Source organism: Macaca fascicularis, chromosome 4, assembly GCF_037993035.2.
Source record: "Macaca fascicularis isolate 582-1 chromosome 4, T2T-MFA8v1.1".
Classification (NCBI taxonomy): Eukaryota; Metazoa; Chordata; class Mammalia; order Primates; family Cercopithecidae; genus Macaca; species Macaca fascicularis.
In genome coordinates, this window is record NC_088378.1 from 96089890 (window position 1) to 96115940 (window position 26051).

At 35.8% G+C, this 26051-nt stretch overlaps 1 protein-coding gene across 6 annotated transcripts in view; it reads left to right on the forward strand.

The window, feature by feature from the left end:
• The first annotated feature begins 374 nt into the window (after nucleotides 1-374).
• Nucleotides 375-26051, forward strand: part of PHIP (PHIP subunit of CUL4-Ring ligase complex) — a 131574-nt gene continuing 105897 nt past the window's right edge. For 4 of the 6 annotated variants that reach the window (XM_045390258.3, XM_045390260.3, XM_045390259.3 and 1 more), the window contains exons 1-6: nucleotides 375-582; nucleotides 698-756; nucleotides 882-911; nucleotides 1105-1164; nucleotides 17782-17932; nucleotides 18024-18122. In XM_045390258.3, the coding sequence (XP_045246193.1) occupies nucleotides 543-582; nucleotides 698-756; nucleotides 882-911; nucleotides 1105-1164; nucleotides 17782-17932; nucleotides 18024-18122 (439 nt within the window). In that variant the 5' untranslated portion in view covers nucleotides 375-542. Of the gene's footprint in view, nucleotides 583-697; nucleotides 757-881; nucleotides 912-1104; nucleotides 1165-14654; nucleotides 14745-17781; nucleotides 17933-18023; nucleotides 18123-26051 lie in introns of all 6 variants that reach the window. The other 2 variants (XM_074037596.1, XM_074037597.1) reach the window with 1 other exon arrangement.

Sequence of the window (26051 nt, forward strand, 5' to 3'; positions counted from 1 at the left end):
TAGAGCCTGTGCTGCGGCTCCGTGTGCGTCAGATCCCTCCGCGGAGCCGTCCCCGGCCCCCTCCCTGCCACTATCGGCCTCCACAGAGAAAGCGCCTTCCAGCCAACCGGCGGCTTGGGCTCCGACATCTTCTCCGGCTGGAAATAAATAAATAAATCGCACGCCCTGCGGGGAGGAGCGGGTGGGGGTCGCGCCGTGCCGGGTGCGGAGCGCTGGGGACGAAGGGTCGGAGGCACTCCTTTTTTAGCGCCGGGGGGCGAGTGCGCGGGCCAGGGCCGGGGCCGAGCCTGGGGCCGCGAAGGCGGTGGACTCCTTTCTGCGGCGGAGGGATCCGCGGCGGAGGCGGCCACAGCCGTAGCCGCTGCCTGAGAGTTGTTGTTTCCTCCTCCTCCTCCTCCGCCTCCGCCGCCGTTGCTTGAATGGTGGAGCCGAGGCTCGGCTCGTGAACACACACTGACAGCTATAGGGCAGGCGGCGGCACCGTCCCCGCTTCCCCTCGGCGGCGGGGTGTCCCGTCGGTGGCCCTGAAGTGACCCATAAACATGTCTTGTGAGAGGAAAGGCCTCTCGGAGCTGCGATCGGGTAAGTCGGGGGGCTGCCGGGGCCGCTGGCACCGGGCGATTCCGCCCGCGGTCCCCCGCCCCCCGCCGCCCGGCCGCTCAGCCTGTGTGTCTCCCCGTCCCTCTCTCCCGCGCAGAGCTCTACTTCCTCATCGCCCGGTTCCTGGAAGATGGACCCTGTCAGCAGGCGGCTCAGGTACGGCGGCGCGCGGCGCGGGCCGGGCCGGCGCTCGCTGCTCGCGGGCGTGGGGGAGGGAGGCGGCGGCTGCGGGGCCGCGGCCCGGGGCGCGGGGCTCAGCTCTCCCCGCTTTGTTGTTGCAGGTGCTGATCCGGGAGGTGGCCGAGAAGGAGGTAAGGGCGGCGGCGGCCCTGCGCGTCCCGCCGCCGCGCGGCCGCCCCTGGGCCGCTGCGCCGTCGCTGCCGCCGCCGCCAGGGCGCGGGGCGCGGGGCTCGGGGGTCCCCGCCGGGGCGCGGGGCGGGCGGGGGAGGGGAGCGGGCGGGCAGGGGCCGGGGGCCGAGCTCACGGGGTGTCCTCTCCCCGCAGCTGCTGCCCCGGCGTACAGACTGGACCGGGAAGGAGCATCCCAGGACCTACCAGAATCTGGTGAGACATTCACGTCGCAGAGCAAAGAAACTTTTCCCTGAGTCGAATAAAAATTGAATTTCCCGCAATTTTTTACAGAGACAAAAACTTGGCCCTAGAACGTGAAAGCTCCAAAGGCCACGGGGAGGGTTGGGAGGCCGGCGAGGGGTCTGCGGGGGCCAGTGGCCGGGGGTACTCGTACTCCGGGGCCGCAGGGGCTGCGGACAATTTATTTGTGATATTTTGTTAATGTGCTAGAAATAAAGATACGTCATGAGTGTTGTGCAGTGCAAGGCCGGAGGAGGAGGGGCCGGCGCGCGCGTCCGTGCGGGCGCGGGGGCGCGCGAGAGTCGGCGGCGGCGGGAGCGGCGCGAAGGGAGAGAGCGCGCTCGCTCGTTCGCTTGCTTGCTCTGCACGCGCGGCCGGCTCGGCTTTCTCCTGCCCTACACAATAGCTGGTGACTAACTGCTCCGAAGTGGCATTAGCATTTCACAAGCAGGCTATCCAGCGGCTGCGGTACCGTGGCAAGACATTATTTTTTTTCCTCCTCTATCGTTTATTTTGTTTTCCCTAAATTCAGTCCTAGGTTTTTTGTTGGAAGGGTTCTGATGTGTGATGATAGTTGGTCAGTGATTCGTCTTGCATTTACTAAAACACATCTTTGCAGAAATGTAAAGCCTCAAATTCCCTAAAACCAGAAGTTTAGTAGGCTTTTTCTAATTTTTATGGTATGCCTCTCGTTTAATTAAAAACTATTATTGGAGTACACTGAAGAGTTTTGATTTTTGTCCACATATTTACTGTGGGATGGAACTCGGCCAGTAAAAGTTGTGCTTACATTGGGACATGTTTTGTTTAGTAGCTTAAAAAAGACCTTTTTCTTAATTTTGTGGGTTGTCAAAATGAGTATGTTAGGAATCTTTAAAAACTGCTTTTCAAAAGTGGACCTATCACTTCAGTAATGTGATTGGAAGTTACCTTAAAGGAGCTATGTTATCTATAACATTTTCTCCTAAACTGATAAGAGGTTCGTTGTGTGAATATGTGTGTGTGGGGCAGTTAAAGCAGTCGCACCGGGCACACTAAGCCTTTGAAATTTATGTAGTGCGTTGATTTTTATGAGGCTTTTGTAACTGTTTTGAGATAGTCATAATTACTAATGTTACTTCATCAGAACTTCTCTAATGACTAGGAAGTTTCAGCGAGCTTAGAATGAGTGTCTTTTGTGAGGTGAGGGCAGGACATGATTATAATGGCCTTTTTTTTTATGTAGTATATTTCTTAACTTTTGTGTATAAATCTCTTGTGATTTAATCTAAGTTGTTGATAACCGCTCATGGCTGTTGAAATAAGCAAGGGTACTGAGGTTTAATACATCTAATGGAGATTTAACAGTGTAATTTTCACACTGAACGTGTGTTAGTTTTCAAGGAGTGATTTGGGATACTTTCATTGAATTCTTGGCCAAAGTGAATGGAACTGGAAGTAAACTCCAAGATTTACTAATTTGAAATTAATTTTTAGGTTTATAAATATTTGATAGAAGTCTTCAGTGAATTTACATATCTTCCTTGCTATTTGAAAAAATTATCACAAAGGTTATAATACTCCATTTTTAAGATGGGGCAGGTTTTACAAAACTCATCTTTGCATCTGCTTTTACATCTGTGCATCTCTTAAAAACCCACAAACCTTCAGTCACGGAGGATTGCTGCGTTTTCTTGAAATCTTTTGGTAATGTTATATTTTTTAAATGAAGCAGCTTAATGGTATCTGGCTAAATTATGGTAATGGCTAATCCTCGTAGGAATATCTTTTTTTTTTTTTTTCAGTAAAAATGAGCTATCAATTTTGATTGTGAGTTAATTTAATTTTGGGGGGGAGTGTGGGGGGGAGGAAATACTGGTAAAGTGAATTTCTATCCCTAGTCTGCATCTCAGAGTTAAGATACAATAAGCATTCTTTTTATCTGTGTATTATTCTCAAAATCCACCTATTTTGAATGGAAGTGGTTTTTCTTGCTTGGAGTTTTCTCTTTACTAGAACAGTCATGTTGGCATACTCATCAATCAGTTTAGAAATCTTATTAGAACTTGGAGTTCTTTGACTCTTTTCATTCATTCAGCATATTGCTTACTCTCTACTGGATGCAAGGTACCATTTGAGGTGCTTTCTCATCCATCAAACTGTGTATCTAGGTGTGTGAATTAACTTTATTTCACCTTTTTAGTTGAGATTTAGGTCTAAAAACATTAGGAACACTGGATTTTTTTGTTCAATAGTAGATCTTGCTGTTTTATATCTAAGTCAGCACATGTAAAGTATCTTGTACAGTATTTTCTATTATTTTAATTCTTATGACTTAAAAAGTTTTATGTTGTGTATCGAATTGAATTTATTTAACATTGGTTTGAAAATTACTTGGTGAGTGAAACTGTAGTTTCTTTAGTTTCTACTCTTCCTGGAAATGATTTGTTATATTAAATAATAAACTGAGCAATATTTTAAATGAGAAAACTCATATATCACATCACATTGAAATTTCTAGAAAACCTCAAATTATAGCTGTTTAAAATGGGGTGTAATATTTGTACATGTGAATTTAAAAATAGGCACTGATCATCTGTAGTCAGTCTAGTTATAATCTCAATGGTTGAATTTTACTCAGGAGGAAAGTAGAATTTTAAGAGCAGTTTTAAAAGTTTACGGGTTATAATTGATGCATTCATTTCAAGTGTGATTGAGAAAGGAAATGCTCATATCTTATGGTTGTTTCTGTCTCTGGTTTAAAACATGACTGTAATTATCACCATCTACCTTAAGATTTAAAACATTTTTAACAAAGTAAATGGATAGGAAGCTAAAAATTGTTTTTGGTGCTATGGTATACGTTTAATTAGATTTTACATTTTTAAAAATATGAGATATGTTTTAAAGAACAGGAGCACTTTTTCCAAATATCAGAATTCTTAAACTGTAGAATAAAAAAACTTTTTTTGGACAGAAGGAAAGCTTTGTCATTTGTTTATTTCTTAGTTTGAGTAGTGAATCTAGTTAGTTTATTAAGTCTGCTTTTAGTTGTCACTTAATGATGATTGCATATATATGAGATATAGAGGCAGAGTTTTCAAGCATTTTACCGGATTTGGGACTCTCTTGATTGCATTTTTTCTTAGAAGACTTCTCTTTTTTCCCACCAAGAACTAGTTCATGTTTTGCCAGGCTGTTAAAATGATTTATTTTTTGCCTTGTGAAATAGTGATTTTGCCTTTCTTAAAATTATTCCACTTTATTAGAAATCTTTTTTCATTTTTTTCATTTTTTAGTGAAATGATTGGGAGTCAGGAGATATGGATTGTGGTTTTAAGCTCTGCTGACAGTTAACCTGTAGGTAATCTTGGGCAAGTCATGGAATTTCTCTTTGTCCCAGTTATCTCATTTGAAAAATAAGTGGATTGAAATTTTTTCAATCTGAAAATCTGTGATTTTGAACTAGAAATAGCAGTACATTGTATTTAAGAACTAAGTTTATTTCATTTGTAGAGCTTAATTTTCTAAAACACAGAAAAGTAGAAATCACGTAGGTTACAAAATTATATAAATGCTTTTCATAGCACCATTCTTTGGTGGTAAATTCATTTCTTGTTGCAAAGATGATTTGAGACACTATGTTGTAAAATGCCCCCAAATTACCATGATTTCCATCATAATTTAAGCACTAGTTTTCATTATTGGTGGTCTCAAATTCAGAGATGAATAGGAACCGTGGATAGGATTTAATTATGTATGTATCTTAGGTATACATTTATTTAGTGTATGCTGATTAATGTGAAAGTTAAGGTATAAAACCTAGAGACAACTTTCAGGGGAAAAAAGATACCATATTAAATGCTTTAGAATTAGGGATTCCCATTCTATATTGAAGATAGCATAGTTCTTTCAACACTTATTATAATTTTTTGGGGTTGGGGGAACATGTAATAAAGTAAATGTGTGTAGTAGAGTTACTATTTCCTTTTTTAGTAGAGTGTCAATGAAATAGAAGCTTTGCATGGTAGTCTCTAAAACAGCTTTAATCTCTCAAGGTTGTTATAGTGATGAATAAAATATGTTAGTTGTGAAAGGTTATACGATGAATAAAATGTTCGGTGTGAATATGTTGCTGAGAGGCTGAAGGAGCATTCTTCATTCTTTCTTACAAATAGAATTATTCTGTTGATACTTATACCGTTTTTTAAAATTTGAGGCATTACAAACATTTTTAATTGCAGTGCTTACTGTATTGTTAATATTCTTCACTGTAAAGCGGTGTGAACATAAAGCGGGAGCTGGAGTGTGCGTTTCACAAATTATAATGGTTTTTATTTGTTGTGAGGCAGAATCGTATTGAGGGAGTCTGTTTTCCATTCGGTAAAATGGGCTAATAATAGCTTCTACTTTGTGTGATCTGTGAGTAATAACTGGCATAAATCAAGTACTATGTAAGGGTTTGGGTTTGCTATTATCAGAACTTTAGTAGTGCTATTATCAGAACTTTAGTAGTGTTCCACTTAGATCTTTATAATATTTTAAAAGAAGAACATTTACATTTTTATTTCAGAAACAAGTATGTATGTACTTTCTAAACATAGAATCTGCAGTATAAAAAGACTGCATTAAAACTTCAGAAGAGTCCGGGTGTGGTGGCTCACACCTGTAATCCCAGTACTTTGGGAGGCCATGAGTTGGAGAACAGCCTGTATAAAATGGAAAACCCCATCTCTACAAAAACTAAAAAAAAATTAGCTAGTAGTAGTGTCACATGCCTGTAATCCCAATTACCCAAAAGGCTGAGGTGAGAGGATCGCCTGAGCCCGGGGAAGTTGAAGCTGCAGTAAGCTCTGTCCCATTCCGCTGCCCTCCAGCCTGGGCGACACAGTGATACCCTGTCTCAAGAAAAGAAAACAAACAAACAAAAAAAACTTTGGAAGATACTATTAATATAATTACTTTATAGACTCAAGGATGAAACAGGCCTAAAAAATAAAGGAAAAATGTTTAGTAAATACCAAAAATAAATCATGGTTAAGGCATTGTGGATAGACCTCTGGAAAAATATTGCTACTGATTTCTACTGTGACTTGTTTTTATGGAACACTGAACATTAAGAAATAATTTGGGTGGTTGACGTAATCCTGAATTGATTAGAGAATATGCAAAGCTTTTTCTCTTTGGGTAATCATCAAATGACATTTAGGAATATATGAAGAGAACTTGGCTATTGCATCTGCCTCCTATACAGTTATTTGCGAGATTTACAACCATCACAACAGTTTATATTCTTTTTGGAAACTGTCGGAGAAGAGATGTCATGACTTCTATTTTGTCAATCTGTTTATATATATTTTAAACAGAATTTAAGAAAAACTTTAGGTTAAATAAATCCTAATCAATTTCAGTTTTTTAGTTGATTTAGAATTTCTTTGTTAGTTTTTGGATTTCTTTTTTTTTTTCATAATCTGGAAACGTGGATGAATAATAAGAAAATAATAATGACAGTCTAATGCAGCTTCTACTAAAGTTAAAGCCAATTGACATTCTTCCCTTTCGCAAATTTTGTGGGTATTTACCATGTCACTACAGAATTGTAACAAAATTGTATCTTGTACAACTACTCTGAACAAGTAATACTAAACAGATTAGTTTCATTCTTACTAGTAGTTTCCTTGTATAAATTTCAGAATTCGTAGAAAAATATCTGTAATACTAAGCTTTAGTTGGCAGAGAATACCAAACATACTTATTTAAAATAACTTTCTATTTTAATGCACTTTTACTTAGAAAAAAATTTGTAACAGCTAATTTTAGGATATTTAAGTTGCTTTTGTGGTTATATCTAAAAGTGGCAAAGGCTATTATAGGAATCAAATTTAAAGTTTGCGAAAGGCATTTTAAATGTGAACATTCTCAGTTTCTATTATTTTGTTTTTGAGAAGCTATGTCGATGAAATTATGAGGAAATTGTGAGTGTTAATAAATTACTTTGCAATGAATAATGTTATTGGACCTATGGAATATAGAGGAGTGTAAGTATTTTATAACAAATTGGTGAAAATGATAACATGTTTTTTCTTGGTGGAATTTGATAAAGCAGGGTACTGAAAAATCACAAACTTGTTATCGTATTGAATAGTGATGAATTTAAGTTGAGAAGTTACCACAGAGAAGGCAATCATCAGTTGTGAGACAGGTCCTCCTTTAGTTATTTACCTTACACACTCAAAAACAGCCATATTTGAGCTTAGGCATCACAGGTAAGAAAAGGATGGTTGAATGAGAAGTTTTTGATAAGAAAATTTAGGTGGCAACATAGTCAAATGCAACTTCTGCTTATGTTAAAACTAAATTGTAAGGAGAATGAGATGTGTGGTATAGGTAACTCTTAGGTTATCCATGGCAGTACAGATGGGTATGGCAGGTTTTTTTGCAGCAGAGACACAGGAAGAATTCATGTACAGCAGGCCTGCCTTATCTGCAGGTGTCACATCTGTGAATTCAACTGTAGATCAAAATAGTTTAGAAAACAAAATACAAAAAAATTTAAAAATACAGTGTAACAATTATTTACATAACATTTACATTGTATTAAGTATTGTAAGTAATCTAGAGATGATTTAAAGTGTGCAGGAGGAGTGTATAGGTTATATGAAAACACTGTGCCATTTTATATGAGGAATTTGAGCATCCTGGATTTTGATTTTGGTGTGGGGGTTTCCTGGAACCATTCCCCCATGAATGTTGGAGGATGACTGTGTTCTGGACTGCAGCTGACCTGTGGTCATATGTCATGGTCTATTTGGTCTCTGTCATGAATGGAAAAAGGCATGTAACTTGTCTTGGCAAAGGTTATAGTATAATGCAAGAAATATGTATCTCATGTTTGACTCTGATTTAGTTTTTGGGTGTAGAGACACTACATTCTAGGCAACTTAGTGAAACATCCGTTGTCTGAAACAACTTTGCTGTTGTTGCATAAGAATTATGTTATTTTGAGTACTGTGCTTGAAACTGAAACATTAAAAATGAAACTGATCTTTGAAGATTATTTACGTTGGCGTTAGTATAAGCAGTTAAAGGATTTTTCATCTTTAAATTAATACACAGTAACTTTTCAGCAGATTCCTAGATTTGAATTTAATATTTTGCTAGTAATGTTTTAAAGGAATTTTAAAAGTATGCAAATTAGCACATATGACGACTTAAAAATCAAAACTTGAAAATTTGTTATTTTAAGCAATTAAATGTTGTCATTTTGTTTTTTAAATTATTTTTTATGAAGCATCCCTGCTTTGGTTTATGGAAACCTCAATTCTGAATAGAGTCTCTTTTTTTTTTTTTAGGAAGATTTGATTGGTTTATGATGAATAAAATTTGGAAGAGTAGTATTGCATTTTCTTTGTTTTTCTTTTAGTATTGTATTTTCTTTAAATGACAAATTTGTATTGGTAATTGTATTGATAATGTAAACTGAACTATTATCTAAATGAATTCTTAACAGTTGACTAAATTCTGAATATGACACATTCTTTGAAGCTTGTTTATTCACAATTCCTTGAGCAAATAGACCACCAAGATTAATTTTGACACTTAATAAGGTTCTATATTTTATTATAATTACAAAGAAATAATAGGCATCTAAGGGGCCTTCTAAGAATAGTTACCCAGCTTAGAGGACTTAACTTGAACTGACTTATATGGGTTCTGTTAAGTTTTTAGTCAAATCTGTGTGTCAGTGGGGAGAAAACTAAAGTTCTAATAAGGAAGCTGTAACATGATAAAAATAACAGTAAACTTGGAATCAAGAGACCTGGGTTTGATTACTATTTCTCCTGTTCTCCAAATGTGTGCCCTCAGACAAACTGCTGCCTTCGAACTTCAGTTTTCTTTATGTATGAAATAGGGAGAATACTTAAGTTTATGTGCTTATGAAGATAAATAAATTTTTAGAACACTCAGCACAAAGTAAGTACTCTGTTTTTCTGTGGAGAAGCTATTACAGTTAACAAATCAGAAAATGCATTCTTGCTTTAAAGATTATAATTTAACTCACACTGTTAGTAACAGATTTGTCATTATAAGATTGGATGTTTTTAGAATTTTAGAGGCTGGGATTTTAATAACAGGCCTTACACAGTAATTAATTATCACATAATGTTTCTATAAATTTATATTTATATATTGTATATTATATATGTTTTATATAATAAATAATATATTTATACAATATATTGTATTTCTATAATTTTGTTTATATGCTACAATAGTATACAAATAACTGTATTCCAATAAACTCGCCTTTTAGAACTCAAAAACATAATAGCAGAAGTGTAACTAGCCTCTTATATCTGACAAAACTGTGAGAGAATAGATGTGAGAAGATCTGAAAAAGTGACTTTTTAGAACCAATTAGATGTTCAGAACCTAAAGATGAAGTGAAAGCCTAGTTAGACAGATGATACTGGTGCCAAACAGCAGGGTCTTATTTTCATAATAATTATATGCTACAGGAGAGAAAGGCACTTCTAGGTCTTCACAGCTAAATCAAATAATTGGAATGAATATATTGATCTAACATCACTTTGAAAAGGTTGTTAAAAAGATGCTCAAGTTTTTTTCCTATTTAGGTTTACAAAGATTTTGTTTAAGATGAAAAGTCATTATGTAGATGTAATATGTAATATAGAATGTAATTAAAGTAACAGCCAACTTTTAGGTACAGTATTAACTGCCTTATATGGTTTAATTTAGTAATTTATGACTACTTTCCAGGGTGGTGACTGTTGTGATACCAGTCATACAGATGAGGACACTGAGGCTTAGAAAGAGTAAATGTTTTTCTCATCCTCAGCCTTAGCAACTTTAAACCCAGGCTCTCTGACTTGAGATTTCTTGGGGATTTTTTGTTGTTGTTGTTGTTGTTTTTTTGAGACAGAGTCTTGCTCTGTCACTCAGACTGGAGTGCAGTGGCGTGATCTCGGCTCACTGCAACCTCTGTCTCCAGGATTCAAACAATTCTCATGCTTCAGCCTCCCAAGTATCTGGGACTACAGGTGTGTGCCACCATGTCTGGCTAATTTTTGTATTTTTGGTAGAGGGTTTCACCATGCTGGCAGGGCTGTTCTTGAACTCCTGACCTCAAGTGATCCACCTACCTCAGCCTCCCAAAGTGCTGGGATTACAGGCATGAGCTACCATGACCGGTAAGATTTCGCATTTTAAATTCCTGACCGTTTCTTTACAAACTGAGTAGAGTTCTTAGTGACAGTATGTCTGGTAGAATGCAGCGGCTTCTAGATCCGTTATATTTTCTTCCCACTAATGACACTTGCCTTTTAACAATACCTTTCACTGAGATAATGGCAAATTTTTTTTGGCTGGGAAGGATGTCTGTTTATATGAAGTAGCATACTGTCAGAAAATGTTGGTTTAGCCAAAAATGCAGGATAATAAACCTCTCAAATAGCTCAGTTTCTTTTCTTGTTTCTTCCATATTATAATTCACATTCTCAGAAGATGACCCTTTTGTTCAAATTGCAATGGATAATTTAAGAAATATTTTATATATATGATCTGAAAAATGGATGATACAGATTTATAACTTGGGCCAAGATGAACAAGTAATGAACAGAGTTGCTGCTGTTTCACAGAATTCTTTTGTTCTTGCTGATGGAAACGTTTAGAACCATGAATCATTCTTTTAATCAGGGAGTGGTAAACTAATGGCTGCTGTGGGTAAATTGTGCAGGAGATCTGTTTTTGGAAGGCCATCAAGCTAAGCATGGTTATTGCATTTTTAAAGAATTGTTTTTTAAAAAATAAGAACATGCAATGGAGGTACTATGTTATTCTTAAAGCCTCAAATATTTACCATATGATGTTTACAAATGTTCGCTGACTTCTACTCTAAATAGTATAACATATTTTACCAAAAGGATACCTTTGGCTAATTCAGATTTTAACCATGAAAAAGGATTAAAATGGACGGACGGTTAACCAAAGATTGTTGTTCCCATAGCAAGCAACTCAATTGAGAATGGAGGTGGAAGGGACATAAGTTTGAAAAAGCTCTGACTAGCCCCCTGGTTTAGACAGTAGAAGTGTGAATCTCAGTGGAATGGCATCAGGATTTACATCCATAAGGCCCATTCTTGCATCTTATTGGAGGAGAGAAAATGTTTTGTTCATCAAAAAGGGATGAGAGCTAGGCATGGTGGCTCATACCTGTAATCCTAGCTACTTGAGAGGCTGAGGCAGGAGGATCACTTGAAGCCGGGAGTTCCAGACCAGTCTGGGCAACAGAGAGAGATGCTGTCTCTAAAAAAATAAAATAAAAATTAGAAGTGATGTAATGCACCTGTAGTCTCAGCTGCTCTGGAGACTGAGGTGGGAGGATCGTTTGAACCCAGGTATTTGAGGCTGCAGTGAGCTGTGACTGTGCCACTGTCCCCTAGCCTTGGTGACAGAGCGAGACCCCCCCCCCCCGCCCCCTTAAAAAACAAATGAAAACAAAATGGGGGTGGATGAGTTTAAAAAGTTTTGAGCACTACTGATACATGGGCATTCTTGGGGGAATTTTTAAAATAGTAATAATAAATTTGTTATTAACTCTTTAATCTGTTTTTACTTTCTAATTTTAAATTAAGGGTATAGCAGTATAATCTTATAAATATTTTAGTTTTATCTTCTACTTTTACCCTTAGAATTTTTTAAAGTGTTCCCTTTTACCTATAGAAATGTATGCTTTTATGTTAGTTTCCTTAGTAGTGAAAGTGAACCGTGAAATGTTTCTCTTTTTCTGGTTCCCTTTAATGTCTGTGTTGAAAACTATTCAAAATGTCTGTTGTATGACTTGCTTATATCTTGCACATTGATATATACACATATTTGAGGTAATAGGTCATTTGTGTGATAGTATGAATTGTAGAGTCCAATGTTAGATTGCGATAGTTTGACTCATCTGCTCACTGTGTGTGAACTTGGGAAGGTTGCAATATCTTTTTAAATAAATTCTATAATTTTTTTATAGAATGGGAATAATGATAGTGTATACCTCTCAGAGTTGTGAGTAGTTCCATGTAAAACTTATACACTTACCATAGGGCCTGGCATTCAGTGTGCAGCCAATATGTGTTAGCTATATTAGTATTATTTATCACATTGACTTTATAATCTGGTCATACTTTTTATGTGTTGAATGTTAAGAATTTGAAAGCACCTAGGGTCAGAGAAAGTAACTCGTATATCAGAATTTGGGATTATTGAGGGGTTATTTTTCCCCTGAAATAATATCGTATGATAGATTGCTGAGAAACTACATACAATATAGATCAGAGATTTTATTATTATTTTAAATGTTTCTTTTAATTATTTACTAGTGACATAAAAGCTAATTTAAATTAAAAGCTTAAGTTTATATTAAAGATATGGGGTTCTTACTAGAAAATTGAAAATCACATATGTATATCTGTAAATAATGTATTAATATTTATGAGTAGGAATGTGATTAATATGTTTATAAAGAATGTTTAGAAAAAGGTAATAGAAAAGATTGTTTTATTTTAAAAAATATTTTTGTTCTGTGTGTTTGTGTGTGTGTGTGTGTGAGAGAGAGAGACAGATAGTTGAGAGCAAAAAAGATTCACGGCCCTTGCTCTTTTGTATTTAATGGTGAAATAGAAAAACATTAAATTATACTTTTAAATGTGTAATCGCAAGCTGATATATGAGTTAATAAAGGAAAGTCACAGGAAGTGTGCAACTAAGAAAACAGACTTAGATTGTGTAGAGGATAGAAAAACAAAGGAAGTTACATTAGAGGGAACATCTGAGACACATAGAAGAGTTGTCTGGGCAAGGAAGTGTGGGGAAATGCAGAGTGTATGCTATATGATAAAGTCTGACAGGAGAGAGAGATTGTGCGTAAATAACCTGGAAGAAGGCCATGTGGTTGAAATGTGAAAACTGAGAGTTGGGGAAAGGGACTGGGAATGTGCCAGGTGAAGCTAGAAAATTAAGAAGTGACCATACATGCATTTCTGGACTGGTAGACCAAGTTAAGGATTTGGATCTTTATCCAAAGAGGGAGGAAAGCCTCAGAAGTGTTTTAAATAGGGGTGACTTGATCCGATAGGTATTTTGGAAAGAACATTCTAATTGCAGTATAGAGAATAGATGGGGTGTGAATGCATTTGGGAAAGGTAGGCGTTTATTGCAAAGATTATTTGAACTTGGACTATTATGGAGATACAGGTAGATGGATTTAAAAATAGGAAGGAAAAATTAAGTTGAACTTGGTGACTGTTTGGATATTGGGAATATGATGGGAAGGAGGAAGGAATAGGCTGTGTAAAAAATGCAGCTTCTTGGTTTCTGTCTTCTAAGATTGGATAAGATGGGGTTGACATCCACCAAGGTAGGGAACACTTTAGTGGGGAATGTTTTCATGAGGATCCATCAATTCAGTTTTGCATATGTTGAGTGTCAGATGCTTTGGGGCTCTAGAGAGCTGTTTTAAGAAACTTTGATATGCAAGTCCTTGCTATAAATAGAAGTTTGGAAGTTATTGTTACAACAGTTGTCCAAGGAGAGAGTATATAGTGAGAAGAAAAGAGGATTGGAACTGGACTCTGGTACCCAGGATCTTAAGGAACTTCACTATTTAATGGCTATATAGAGGAGGATAAACCTAAAAGAAAAATGAGAAGGAATGGTTGGAGAGGAAGAAAGCAAGCCAAGGAGTGTTACAAAAGTTAAGAGAAGATAGTTTGCAAATGAGGAAGTGTTCAGCACTTAGGTGAAATATTATGGGACATTAAATAAGATACAGATTTTAAAATGCTTATTGGAGTTATTGATAATTGAAGGTGATCTTTTGATAAGAGCTATTTTTTGTAAATTCATGAATGTGGGAGCTAGTATGGAGTAGGTTGAGGAGAGGACTGGATATGAAATGAGATGGACTATGGACCATTATTTTAAAAACATGTTTCCGGAGAGGAAGAGAATGGGAAAGGGGTAGCCAGGATATTTGGGCATGGGTAGGTGTTGGATAAGAGCAGTTAGGCAGGGTTTTTGTTTTTTCCTAAAGTGAATGCAAAATGAGCATGTTTACACGTAGGTGTAGATGGGAAGGAGTTGGTTGAGAGGAAGTTAGTGTACATACTAGAATGTGGAGGTCTAATTTATAGTGTAGGATTTCCGTGCAGTCAGAGAAGTTAGGATTCAAAGCATAGGTAGAGGGACTGGATCTTAAATATTAAGAGGGACAGTTGTGTTACTAAGAGACAGAATTGGTACAGGTGTAGCTAGGTTTACAGGTTTGATAGGGAAGAAACAGAAAGTTTCAGCTTTAAAGGTTTTCCTGTAAAGTAGGTTAGGTCATCTGCTGAGAAAATGAGGGGTGGGGAAGAGGACTCTTGGGAAAGAGAGGATAATAGCATTGTTTGTTAGTCTGTTTCCACTGTTCTTTCCAGAGACCCTTTCATGGTGGTACCTCAGGGACTGCTAAGAGGAAGCAAGTAGAGAGTCAAGCATTGACATATGTGTTCCCTGATGCCACTTAAGTAAGAATACTTTCTGAGTACCTTTAATCTGTTTTGTCTAAAATTTTGTTTGAAGACATGTTCTATGGCTTTCTTTAAAAAGTGTTTTAAAACTATTAGAATTGCTATTAGATAATTGCAATTAGATAAGAGCTATTATCTAATAGCTGTGGCCCATGCCTGTAATCCCAGCACTTGGGAGGCCTGGGGGGGCACGAATTACTTGAGGTCAGGAGTTTGAGACCAGCCTGGTCAACGTGGCGAAACCCCGTCTTTACTAAAAATACAAAAATTAGCCAGGTTAGGTGGTGGGCGCCTGTAATTCCAGCTACTTGGGAGGCTGAGGCGGGAAAATCACTTGAACCTGGGAGGCGGAGGTTGCAGTGAGCTGAGATCCCACCATTGCACTCCGTCCTGGGCGACAAAGGGCGACTCTGTCTCAAACAAACAAACAAAAAACAACAGCCCCAAAACTATTAGAATAAAGAATTATACCATGTAAAGAAATTTTACTGCATCTATTTTTATGTGCTGGGATAGGCGCTAACAAAATGTTTTGAGGTTTTTGAGAATGGGGAAGTCAGTAGTTTCTGCATATTCTTAAATCTTCGTTTATCCAACTAGAACTTTATTAAGCACTTAACTGTAAGTACTGCATTAGGTATTGGGTAGACAGAGGTAAACATGGCCTAATCTCTCCTTATGCAGGACACAGACAAGTAAACTGGCAATTTTAGTATAGTGCATGAGTCTTATGAACCCCCCAAACAGGGCAGATAATGGTAGGGCTTATATATTTTTGGGGTGAAGAAGATCATAACTCTCATTAGATTCTTAAAAGTCTAAGTATCAAAATATATTAAAAACAATTAATGTGGTAAGTACCACACAGTGCTAGAGGGATGAAGGGACATTTGAGGAGTATAATGTGCTGTGGACACAAAGTGTCCAAAAAGGGGCACAGGTGGTGTAAATAGATCATGGAAGGCAGTGAGTGAGACATAGACTGAGACATGAAAGAGAATGAGGTGTAAAGGTGAGCAGGTAAGACAAGATTGCCAGCAGAGGGATCAGCTTGTATAAAGTCTCAAAAGCCAGAGAAAGCACAAGGAATTTAAGAACTGGAAGTATCTCTTCTAACTTTAAAATAAAAGTTGATTTTGAAAAATTCAAACATTCTAAATCACTGAAGAAAGCTTGAGTCAGAGTGGATTCATAATTTATTGAAAGATAGAATATTACAGTAAGGATGTTCAGTTTCGCGACCTGAAAATATATTTTGCCAGAGGATACTAAAACAGCATCATCACACATCTGAAGTTAATAAGTAATGAACTTCTATCTTCTTTAAAGTAAAGTTTTTAAAAGGAATTTTGATCAATTAAGTCACATTAAAATAATCATTTGCAATCTTAGAACTGGAAGCAACCTTACAAGTATTCTAGACTTCTAAATTTTATTTTTAAATAAATTATTTTGGGGACGATTAAAGAAAAGTATAAATATGATTTTAAAAACTCATTTTGGTAAGTTTTCTTCTAAATGCTTTTTTATTTAGCTAATCATACTAGTGTTTCCTAAACTATGTTCTGGATGAATGTGATAGATATTATTAGGGAAAAAAGGGATTCTGTAGCTAAATGAGTTTGGGAAATTATCTTAGGATTTCTCAGAGACGTCAATGTCAGTGTGCTTTTTGACTGTAAAACAAGGAGGTAGTATGTATAATTCATATGATACATACTCTATTAGAACTCCTTTTTACAAAAATACTCATTTTACTGACTTATCACCTACTGTATGCCAAACTCTGGTGTTTTAAATAATCTTACCAAAGTGTGGCAGTATGGCTCCACTTTATCTTTGTGAAAGGAGGAGTGTATTTTGATAAAGAGCAAGGTAGGTTTCTCCTATTGGCTTCAGTTTAGATGGATGAGTATTAGCTACCTTTAAAAACATATCGTTCATGGATTTCTGCAGTTAGAGTATAGCAGATATTGCAAGATGGAATGAAATGATTTAAATCTCACCTCTCCCCACATCAGTCTTATCTAAAGGAATTCATGTTAAAGTTGCCATTACTTGGTAAACTTGAGGAACAGTTTTCAAATTTCTTGGTCTTAGGATCCCTTTATGCTTACTAAAATGTATTGAAGTTCCTTTATTTGTGTAGGTTATAATCTATTGGTATTTACCACATTAGAAACTTAGCATATAACATGTTAGAGACCTATTAAATAATACTAATAAACTAATTTCATGTTAATATAAGTAACATTTTTATAATAATTATTCCCAAACAAAACAAATCTGTGAGGAGCATGGCATTGTTTTACATTTCTGTGAATCTTTAATATCTGGCTTGATAGAAGAGACATTTTCCTATCTGCTTCTGCATTCAGTCTGTTAAGACATCACATGTTATGTGTCCTGTGGAAACCTCCACCATGCATTCATGAGAAAAAGTGAAAAACAACTAATATAGTATTATTCATAAGTTTTATCTGAGGGACCTCCAGGGGTGCCCAAAACATACTTTGAGAACAGCTGAACTAGATACTACTGTGGACTTTTTTTTCTAACTTGATAGCTAATTATAAAGTAATACAATAATATTTTTTCCAATATAATTTTATTTAGATTGTGAATATTGTTTATTTACTGAAAGACTAATAAAAATATTAGCACTTCATATCATGGTTTCAAATGCCGGTATAAATTAAGTAGTATTTTGAAGTTGTTCCAAAAGTGCTCACACTTTTTATAGTGGGTAGCTTTATTTTATGGTTGAAAGGTATTTAAAGCAGCAGTTGGAATTTTGTCTTTCTCTCTGTAAGATTTTTAGTAAATTATGAAATTCAGCATAGATGTTAAGTGTTCTTAAATTTTTTAATAACCAACTATCAGTTGTTTTTAATTCTTAATTATTCTGGAGATTTGCTTTACATCAAATATGCAAAACATTTTATACTTGGATGAATTTTTTTATTGTTGCTCAAAGATTTTGAAAATTAAAATGATAAACTGAAACATACTATATTTGTCTTTTACATAATAGGTGAAGTATTACAGACACTTAGCACCTGATCACTTGCTGCAAATATGTCATCGACTAGGACCTCTTCTTGAACAAGAAATTCCTCAAAGTGTTCCTGGAGTACAAACTTTATTAGGAGCTGGAAGACAGTCTTTACTACGCACAAATAAAAGTATGAAAATTTTCTCATAGGATTCAGACATTCTTTATCTCACTTTTGTTTTTGTGTTCTTTGTATGCATAAAAATACATGTGTTTAATAGGCTGCAAGCATGTTGTATGGAAAGGATCTGCTCTGGCTGCGTTGCACTGTGGAAGACCACCTGAGTCACCAGTTAATTATGGTAGCCCACCCAGCATTGGTGAGTTGTTTGAGTTCACTGCTAGTAAATAGCATCTTGGTAAAGAGCTTTTGAAAATAAAAAAGTTTTTGGGTTACTGTGGTATTAGAGAACTTCATATTATGTACATCTGCATTCAAAAAGGAAAAAAATAGATTATTTTTCTTATTAGTAGTTTTAATAGTGAAAAAGTCATGTGTAATTAGGGATTGTGCACATTGCACCTTATGTAGGCCAGTTAGCTCATTGGTATTTTATTTTTACAAAAGTTCCATATTAAGGTATATATTATTAGGTCGAGTTAGTAGAATCAATATATAATTCAGATTAGTTATAATGGTAGGAGACAAAAATAGTTATCTTTTTAAAAGCACAGTACTTTTTTTTTGGCTAAAGTTTCAAAGAGGGAGTACTGATATAAATATGTCTTCTTGAGATGCCTCCTAGGTTCATCCCTTTCCCATCTGCTACTACCAGGCCCTTGCCTTACCTGGATTAATACAGCATCATCCAAACTAATCTTGCCTGGGGTGTCATCTCTCTCTCTCTCCCTTCCAGTATAGTGTGTAACACTGTAATAGTAACCTTATTCAGGTCTACCTTTGTTGTGTCACTCTTCTGATCAAGATAGTATAAAGAGGTCAAGATATTTTAATAGTGTTGTACTTTCTCTAAGTGTACTCCTAATTTTCAGAGACCTTCAAAGTTCAATCATAGCTTCTTTTCCACTCTCATGTTCCTACCTAGCGAGGAATGTTATTCTTTTTTCTTCCACCTGCTCAAATCTTACTTCATTCTTTCTTTTCTGGATACTTCTTATACAGATAGTAAGTTTTATATGACTTTGATTTTTCATTTATATATATATGTGTATCTCTTTTTCTATCATTTTACTTGCAACTTTCTGTTTCCTTTTATTTCTTTTAAAAATATAAAAGGGGCTTTTAAAAATACAATATGACAATCTTTGTGTTTTATCTAGAACATTTAGTTATTTACATATAATCATGGATGTACTTGGGTTTAAATCTACTATCTAACTTGCTGCTTTGAAGGCAATTCCTTTTTCTCTGATTGCTTCTAAGATTTTTTCTCTTTCTGATTTTCTGCAGTTTGAGTATGATATGTCTTGACGTTAACTTTTTAAAAATTTGTCTTGTTTAGGTTCTGGAAATGTCTTTTATTGACATTGAAAAAATATCAATCATTATCTTTTACAATAACCTCTGTGTTCCATTCTCTCTCCTTTCCTATGAGACTTAAACACTTTATCTGCTTTGTTATCCTTTCTTCTATGTTTTACATGTTTTTGACTCTCTGATGTATTCTGGATTGCTTCCTCTAACTTACTTTTCGGAGATAACCTATGTGATATCTGCATGGTGGGTAATCATGTATTTTTTTAAAAAAACAAAAGATTGTCTTGTTTAAATAATTTTAATATGTAATCTTGCTGTAATGAACAAACATTAACAAAAGATTTTGAGAGACGAGGGTATATTTGTACTTAGAAAATTATTCAAAGGTGGTATAATAGGTTTCCTGAAAGAAGGGAAAAATAAAATATTATAGGAGTTTTCCCATTTAGGAAAAGTTTATTCTGTCTTTGAAAAACTATAGATCCATATAATAAGGAGAACATGTTATGCTTGTTCTTTCAATACATTATCAGATCTGTGGTAGGTAATGAAAGTGTAAGAATGATTGATGGTAAATAACATTTGCTCTGTGTGTAATTCCTATATGCCAGACACTGTTCTAAGAGTTTTCTATTTATTTACTCTTTTAAAACCTTAAATGTTCTATAGGTAGGAACTATTATGCTTATTTTACAGAGGAGACTGAAGCATGGAAAGATTTCGGTAACTTGACCAAGTTCACACATGCAGTGAGAAGTGAAGCCAGGATTCAACCCAGACTGTTTGACTCCATTATGCTATGCTTTATTCCCAGTAAACTAAATTTATTAATAATAATGCTTAACTACTCAAGAAAATTGGTGTTAGTCATTTTTTGGAAAAGGGTATCAAATATTTATAAAAGTCAAATAAAATATTTTAGGTCACATTATTGATGGTCAGATTAGTAAATACTGCTGACAGGGAGAGAGGAACATTTGTCTTCCCTTATTCACAGGAGATACATTCTGAGATGCGTAGTGGATGCCGGAAACAACAGATGGTACAGAACCCTATATATACGTATGGCAAAAATACCTTGGGTTTTGCATCCGAGCATAGAAATGTAATTGATTCATTTAGGTAACAGAATCAATTGCCAAGCAGGTAATTGATGTACCTTTCTGAAAGACTATTTTATTTTTAGGGTTTAAGATAAATTTTTTTCTCTCCTGTTGTGATTTTCAGGAAGATCTTTGCTTTATGTTAAGAAACACCTGTAATGAATTGCCCATTTTGCCTACTTTAAAAAAGTGTATTTACATATATGTTTTGAAAGCACTACAGAGAAGCTAGACTGATCAAAATGGTTCAACTTGCTTAGTCATAGTTTAGTGTCTGTGTTTTGCTAGAGTTCACCATGGTATATATTTTGTTTTATTGTCGCTATAAAGTTATGAACAGGATGGTGATGGGAAGAAATAATTCATCAGTCTTCTTGCCAGAATAGTTGCCTGCATAGTGGTACAATATATTATTTCAAGCTGTTACAGTATGGTTCAGAAGATTTAAAAAAATACATACGAATGTTTGTAGTACTGACTTATTTCTTCTTTTGTTGAGTCTTTGCCATTTTCTGTCTGGCTACCTTTAAAAGTTTTCTTTGCTCTTTCCTTGGTCGGTGTGGTATTACCAAGTATCAGTGGAGGTAAGAAAAAATTCTTGACATTTTAGCTTTTCTTAAGATACGTATATAGATTTAAACGTTTAATATAGATCCCAAATATTGAAATTTTGACACATTTGGGGTAGTAGTTGTTTTTCTTTAAATAAACTTTTAATTTTGGAGTAAGAAATTATTTACTGAGAAGTTACACAGATGGTTTAAAGAGCTCCTGTATACCCGTCATGCAGTATCCCCAAATGTTACACTTTTGCATTACCTGGTCTGTTCCTCAGAACTACTAAACCAACGGTGCCCTCCTGTTAACTATACAGCAGACCTTATTCATATCTCACTAAGTTTTCATACTAATTACATTTTCTTATTCCAGGATCTAGTCCAGGATACCATACTGGACATAGGGTTTGTTAATTTTTTATTGGACTTCTTACTGTAGTTCAGAGGATAATTTTAGGTTAAGCTGGTGGCAAAATTGGATTTTCTTAGATATTTCAAACTGTGTGGAAACTATTGGACCTCTTGAATATCTCACATTCATCTCAAACTTAAAAATACCTAAAATGTAATTTTTGACGCTCTCTGAACCTTGTTATTCCAAGCCAGAAGCTTGGAGATAATTTTATTTTAGATTTACTGTTCATTTCTTACGTCTATTTAATAAATAATACCTGTTTATTCTACTTTCTTGAACCTGTTCTCCATTATCATTGCCACAGCCACATTTCAGGCCTTGGTACTTCTTGCCTGGAGTCCTACATTATTCATTCACTCGCTAAGTAAATATTGTATATCCCTAATTATAGCTGGCACTGGGCTAGGGTCTGGAGTTGCAGATAAGCAAGAACAAGGCCTCTGCTATCTCAGAACTTAAGCGCTGCTTAAGCCCTTGCCCCTAGTCTATTCCTGTATCCCAGGAGTCAGGTTCTAACGAGAGTTTCTTAACCTTGGCACTGTTGAGACATTTTGGGCCGGATAATTCCTGGGTGTAGGCAGCTTCCCTATGCATTGTTGGATGTTTATTAGCATCCCTGGCCTCTGCTTGCTAATTGCCAGTAGCATCCCCACTACCCCCTTGTCACGATTTAACAAGTCTCCGGACATTGCCAGATACCTCCTGGGCAAAATTATCACTGCTCTAAACTTTTTGAAATGCACATATCATCATGTCATGCCTTCTCCTTTCCCCCGTTGAGAGTGACTGAATGATAGTGTCAACCATTTTAATGTGACATTATCACACAAGGCTGACCTTTTCACACTTTTCCTGCCGTGTCCTCACCTGCACTTTGTGCTCTAGCTTAGTACAACTTCTTTGGCAGTTCTTAGAATCAGCTATGTTGGTTTTCATTCTTTTGTCTCCTCACATGTTTTATTTCTCTTTGGAATGCCCCTCTGTTTTCTGTACATTCTGCAAGTATCTGTTTATTCTTTAAAACTCAGATGTTAAACTGGGCAGAATTAAGTGATTTTACTTATTTCTACTATTGATTTTATCACATGATTATGGCTATTTACCTTTGTTTCCTCTAATATGCTTTAGGTCCTGGAGGACAGGCATTATGTTTTATCGCTCTTTAGAGACCCAACTCTTCAGCATTAGTAAATATTAAATGAAAAGTAGTAGGTAGTTGATGAAATTGATACACTGGGATGTGACAAGTAAAGTTCAAAGGTGGGTAAGGCATTACAAAAATGGAATGAAGGTTGGTAGAAAGAAGAAGAGAAACTTGATCCAAGAATGGTAAGAGAAGATAAAATCACCAAACCAGAAACTGATTTTTAAGAATTAAGGTTTATGAGTAGACTGGGTTATCAGTTCATTACACTTGGAATGTAAAATACATACCTGTACAATTTGAGAACCCACTTGAACCTGCCTCAGTGTTTTCTTATCCTGTTTTATTTTATTACGTGCTTATAATTCCCAACTACTTTGAACCTTTTAGTCTTTGATGTAAGTTGTGAAAATTGAACTAGAACTCAGTCTCAGCAAGAGACCCAAAGTGGTCCGCTGCCTTCCAGTGCTCTAGAACCTCCTTTAATACTGTTTTCAAAAGCAAAGACCAAAGATCCCACTGATCTGTTATTATTACTAGCTTGTGATTCTTTTATTGTGGTAGAGAGATGTGAGTGTGTACTTGGCATAGCAGCATTTACTTCCAAAGGTATTAGTGAATCTTTGGTATTGTCCTTTCTCTTACCTCCATACCCACATTATGCCTGTTTTCAGATATAGTTTATTCTATATTTGCTTATACTTCAGTAATAAATGTGCATGGGTAAGGGGAGATAGGAAAGAAGAGACCTAAATACATTAAAGGGATTTTTAAGGTTAAATTTAGAAATTGTTTTAATACATGTTTATCTTGTGAAAAAGATTGTAATACATTAAATTAAAGCAGTTTTTGCTGATTGCTTTGTTTGCATTTTTCTTACATTTGACATGTTAGCAAAGTAAACTTCTTACCTCTAGGTCTTTCATTTGTCATCTTTTTTTGGTGTTTTGCCCAGGTATTTCCATTATTTTATTTTACTTGTTTGTGGAGGGTTGCTATTAAGTTCTGCAGTTTTGGGTGAGGATAAGGAGTTTTGAGAATCCTGATTCTTAGACATATTTGAGTGTAAGGAAAAAACTTTGACTTGAAAAATAGCTTTACTACCCAGACATCCAATTAATGCTAAGAAGCCTTGCATTAAAAAAAAAAAAAAAGTCTTAAATCTTGTCTACATTTACAATTTGTGATTCTCTGAGAAAACTGGTTTGAAAACAGTCACTTAAAGCTAGATGCAAATCTTTGTAGAGAAGACTCTTCTTTCTCACCTTGTGCTGTATTTTGCCATATTTCCAATATTGTGTTTGAATTACTCTGTAGCTGGTAATTTCTTAAATTTATTCAATCAAGGTTTTTTTTTTTTCTTAGACTCTTAGGTTTATATTTTTCCTTCTATTTCTTACATAATTATTACAATGATTTTTATATTACAAATATGTGAGATTACATAATTTTAATATATGTTAACAGTTACATATAATTCAGCAAATTATAGGATATAATATGTGGGGTTTTTTTTCCTGTTCATTTATCTTTTTCTAATATGTTGTATTCAGTTATTCAGTGTTTTTTCTTTCCATTTTCTTACTCAATCCATACTTTATTCCTAGTTAGGTATCTACCCATCACTTATTTAAATATGTTTATTTTAACCTATTGTTTCTCAGTAACCATTTTTACTTTTAGAGCTCATTTTCTTATGTTTTTCTAGTCATAATTTTAGTCTTATAAAGGTTTTATACTTTTTTTTTTTGTTTAATGATTGTTGACTCAGTTATATTCTTTTTTGTCTTGGTCTTTGTTTTTTAGTGTTTTCCCTGAATGATCTTCATATTTCTATTTGACACAGTTTTTGTTGTTTTATTAACTATTTTCTCCCTAGTCCCCTCCCTTGCTTTTCTATTTCCTCCCTTTTTTTGCCTCTTAAAAACAGGTTAGCTGTGAGAGACTGTCAAGGTGTATTGGCTTTTTTTTTTTAGGGAAATAATGTTCATTATGCCAAAGTATCAAATGTATAAAATATATATTTATTTTTTTTCTTCTGCTTAAATTTCTTTTCAAATTAATGGTTGACAAAAAAAGGGGGCAGAACTTTGAAGAAATGAAACTCCCTTAGGTGAGTTTAAATTGTTGCTTTTGTAGCTAGCTGTGTTTTAATTTCTTCTGTAACTAATAGGATAACATTTGGTTTTAGGTTATAGATGTGATGAGGGATATCCCCTCCACTTTGTATAAAACATCTGGCAAGCAATTCCAGTAGTAATTAGGAATTACTAGCCATTTTCCCTTTTAGTTTGTATCACCTATTTTTCCAGAGTGATTATTGGGTTTGATTTTGTTAAATATTCATATCTGTGTATGTGAAGCAAATTTTGATATTATTTTCTCATAAGGTCATGACTATTTTGAATTTCTTCAGGGATCCTTTGAAGTTACATATTTCAGTGTTTTCCCAGACATCTTTTGGACCTGGGAAGTCCATGATCAGATTGGGCTGAATAGATATTTTTATAAACAAAGGAATAATTTGTTCAGCTCTATAAAGAAGCCTCAGGGGGAAAATTGGTCTCCAACAAAAGTCTTTTAAAAAGTAAACAAAAACTGTTGAGTTAAATTAACTTTTATGACACATGAAGATTTGATTATTTAGGGACAGTCCATATCGATGTTAGTATAAAATACCTTTGAGTTTGCAAAACATTTTGTCTCATCTGCTTTGTATAGCAACTCTTTAAGATAACCCTACATTTTTAATTTAATTTAATTTAGTTTTTTTGGAGATTGAGTCTTGCTCTGTCGCCTAAGCTGAAGTGCAGTGGCGCAATCTCGGCTCACTCCATCCTCCTCCTCCCAGGTTCAAGCGATTCTCCTGCCTCAACCTCTCAAGTAACTGGGACTGCAGGCATGCGCCAGCACACCCGGCTAATTTTTGTATTTTTAATAGAGACGGTGTTTCACCATGTTGGCTAGGCTGGTCTCGAACTCCTGACCTCAAGTAATCCACCTACCTCGGTCTCTCAAAGTACTGGGATTACAGGTGTGAGCCACCATACTCAGCTGATCCTACTTTATTAATGAGGAAACTGAAGCTTAGGAAAGCAGTAACCAATGACATTATATCTCTGGTTTTGTGTGTGTATGTATGCATGTACCTCAGATCTTATGCTTTTAACTTTATGTCACATTTATATAGCACCTTTTTGCCTTCTCTGAAATTATGTGTTAATGTGTCAGCTCTGTCCATTTGTTGATTTGGGAATAGCAGTTGTTTGAATTTTGCCTCGGTATTTGAACTCTAGACCCAATGAAACGTGGTGTGTTCTTTCAATTTTTATGTAGTGTCAGATAGATACTTATGAGATCAGGTATTTACTTCTTTGAGAAAGTGTTGATAATTTTGGTGTCAAGCTGGTTAATTTTTTTCTAAAATGAAATTTTGTTTTCAGAGCCCTTTGATTTCTTTTGCAAAGTTAGCTTTTGCTTTTAGTTATATCCTTTCCAATTCATTCTCATTGCGGTTAAGAGAAAACTGCAGTGAATTATCCCAAAATAAATCTTACTATGTATGTTACTGCACTCTTTTCTCCCTTAAAAC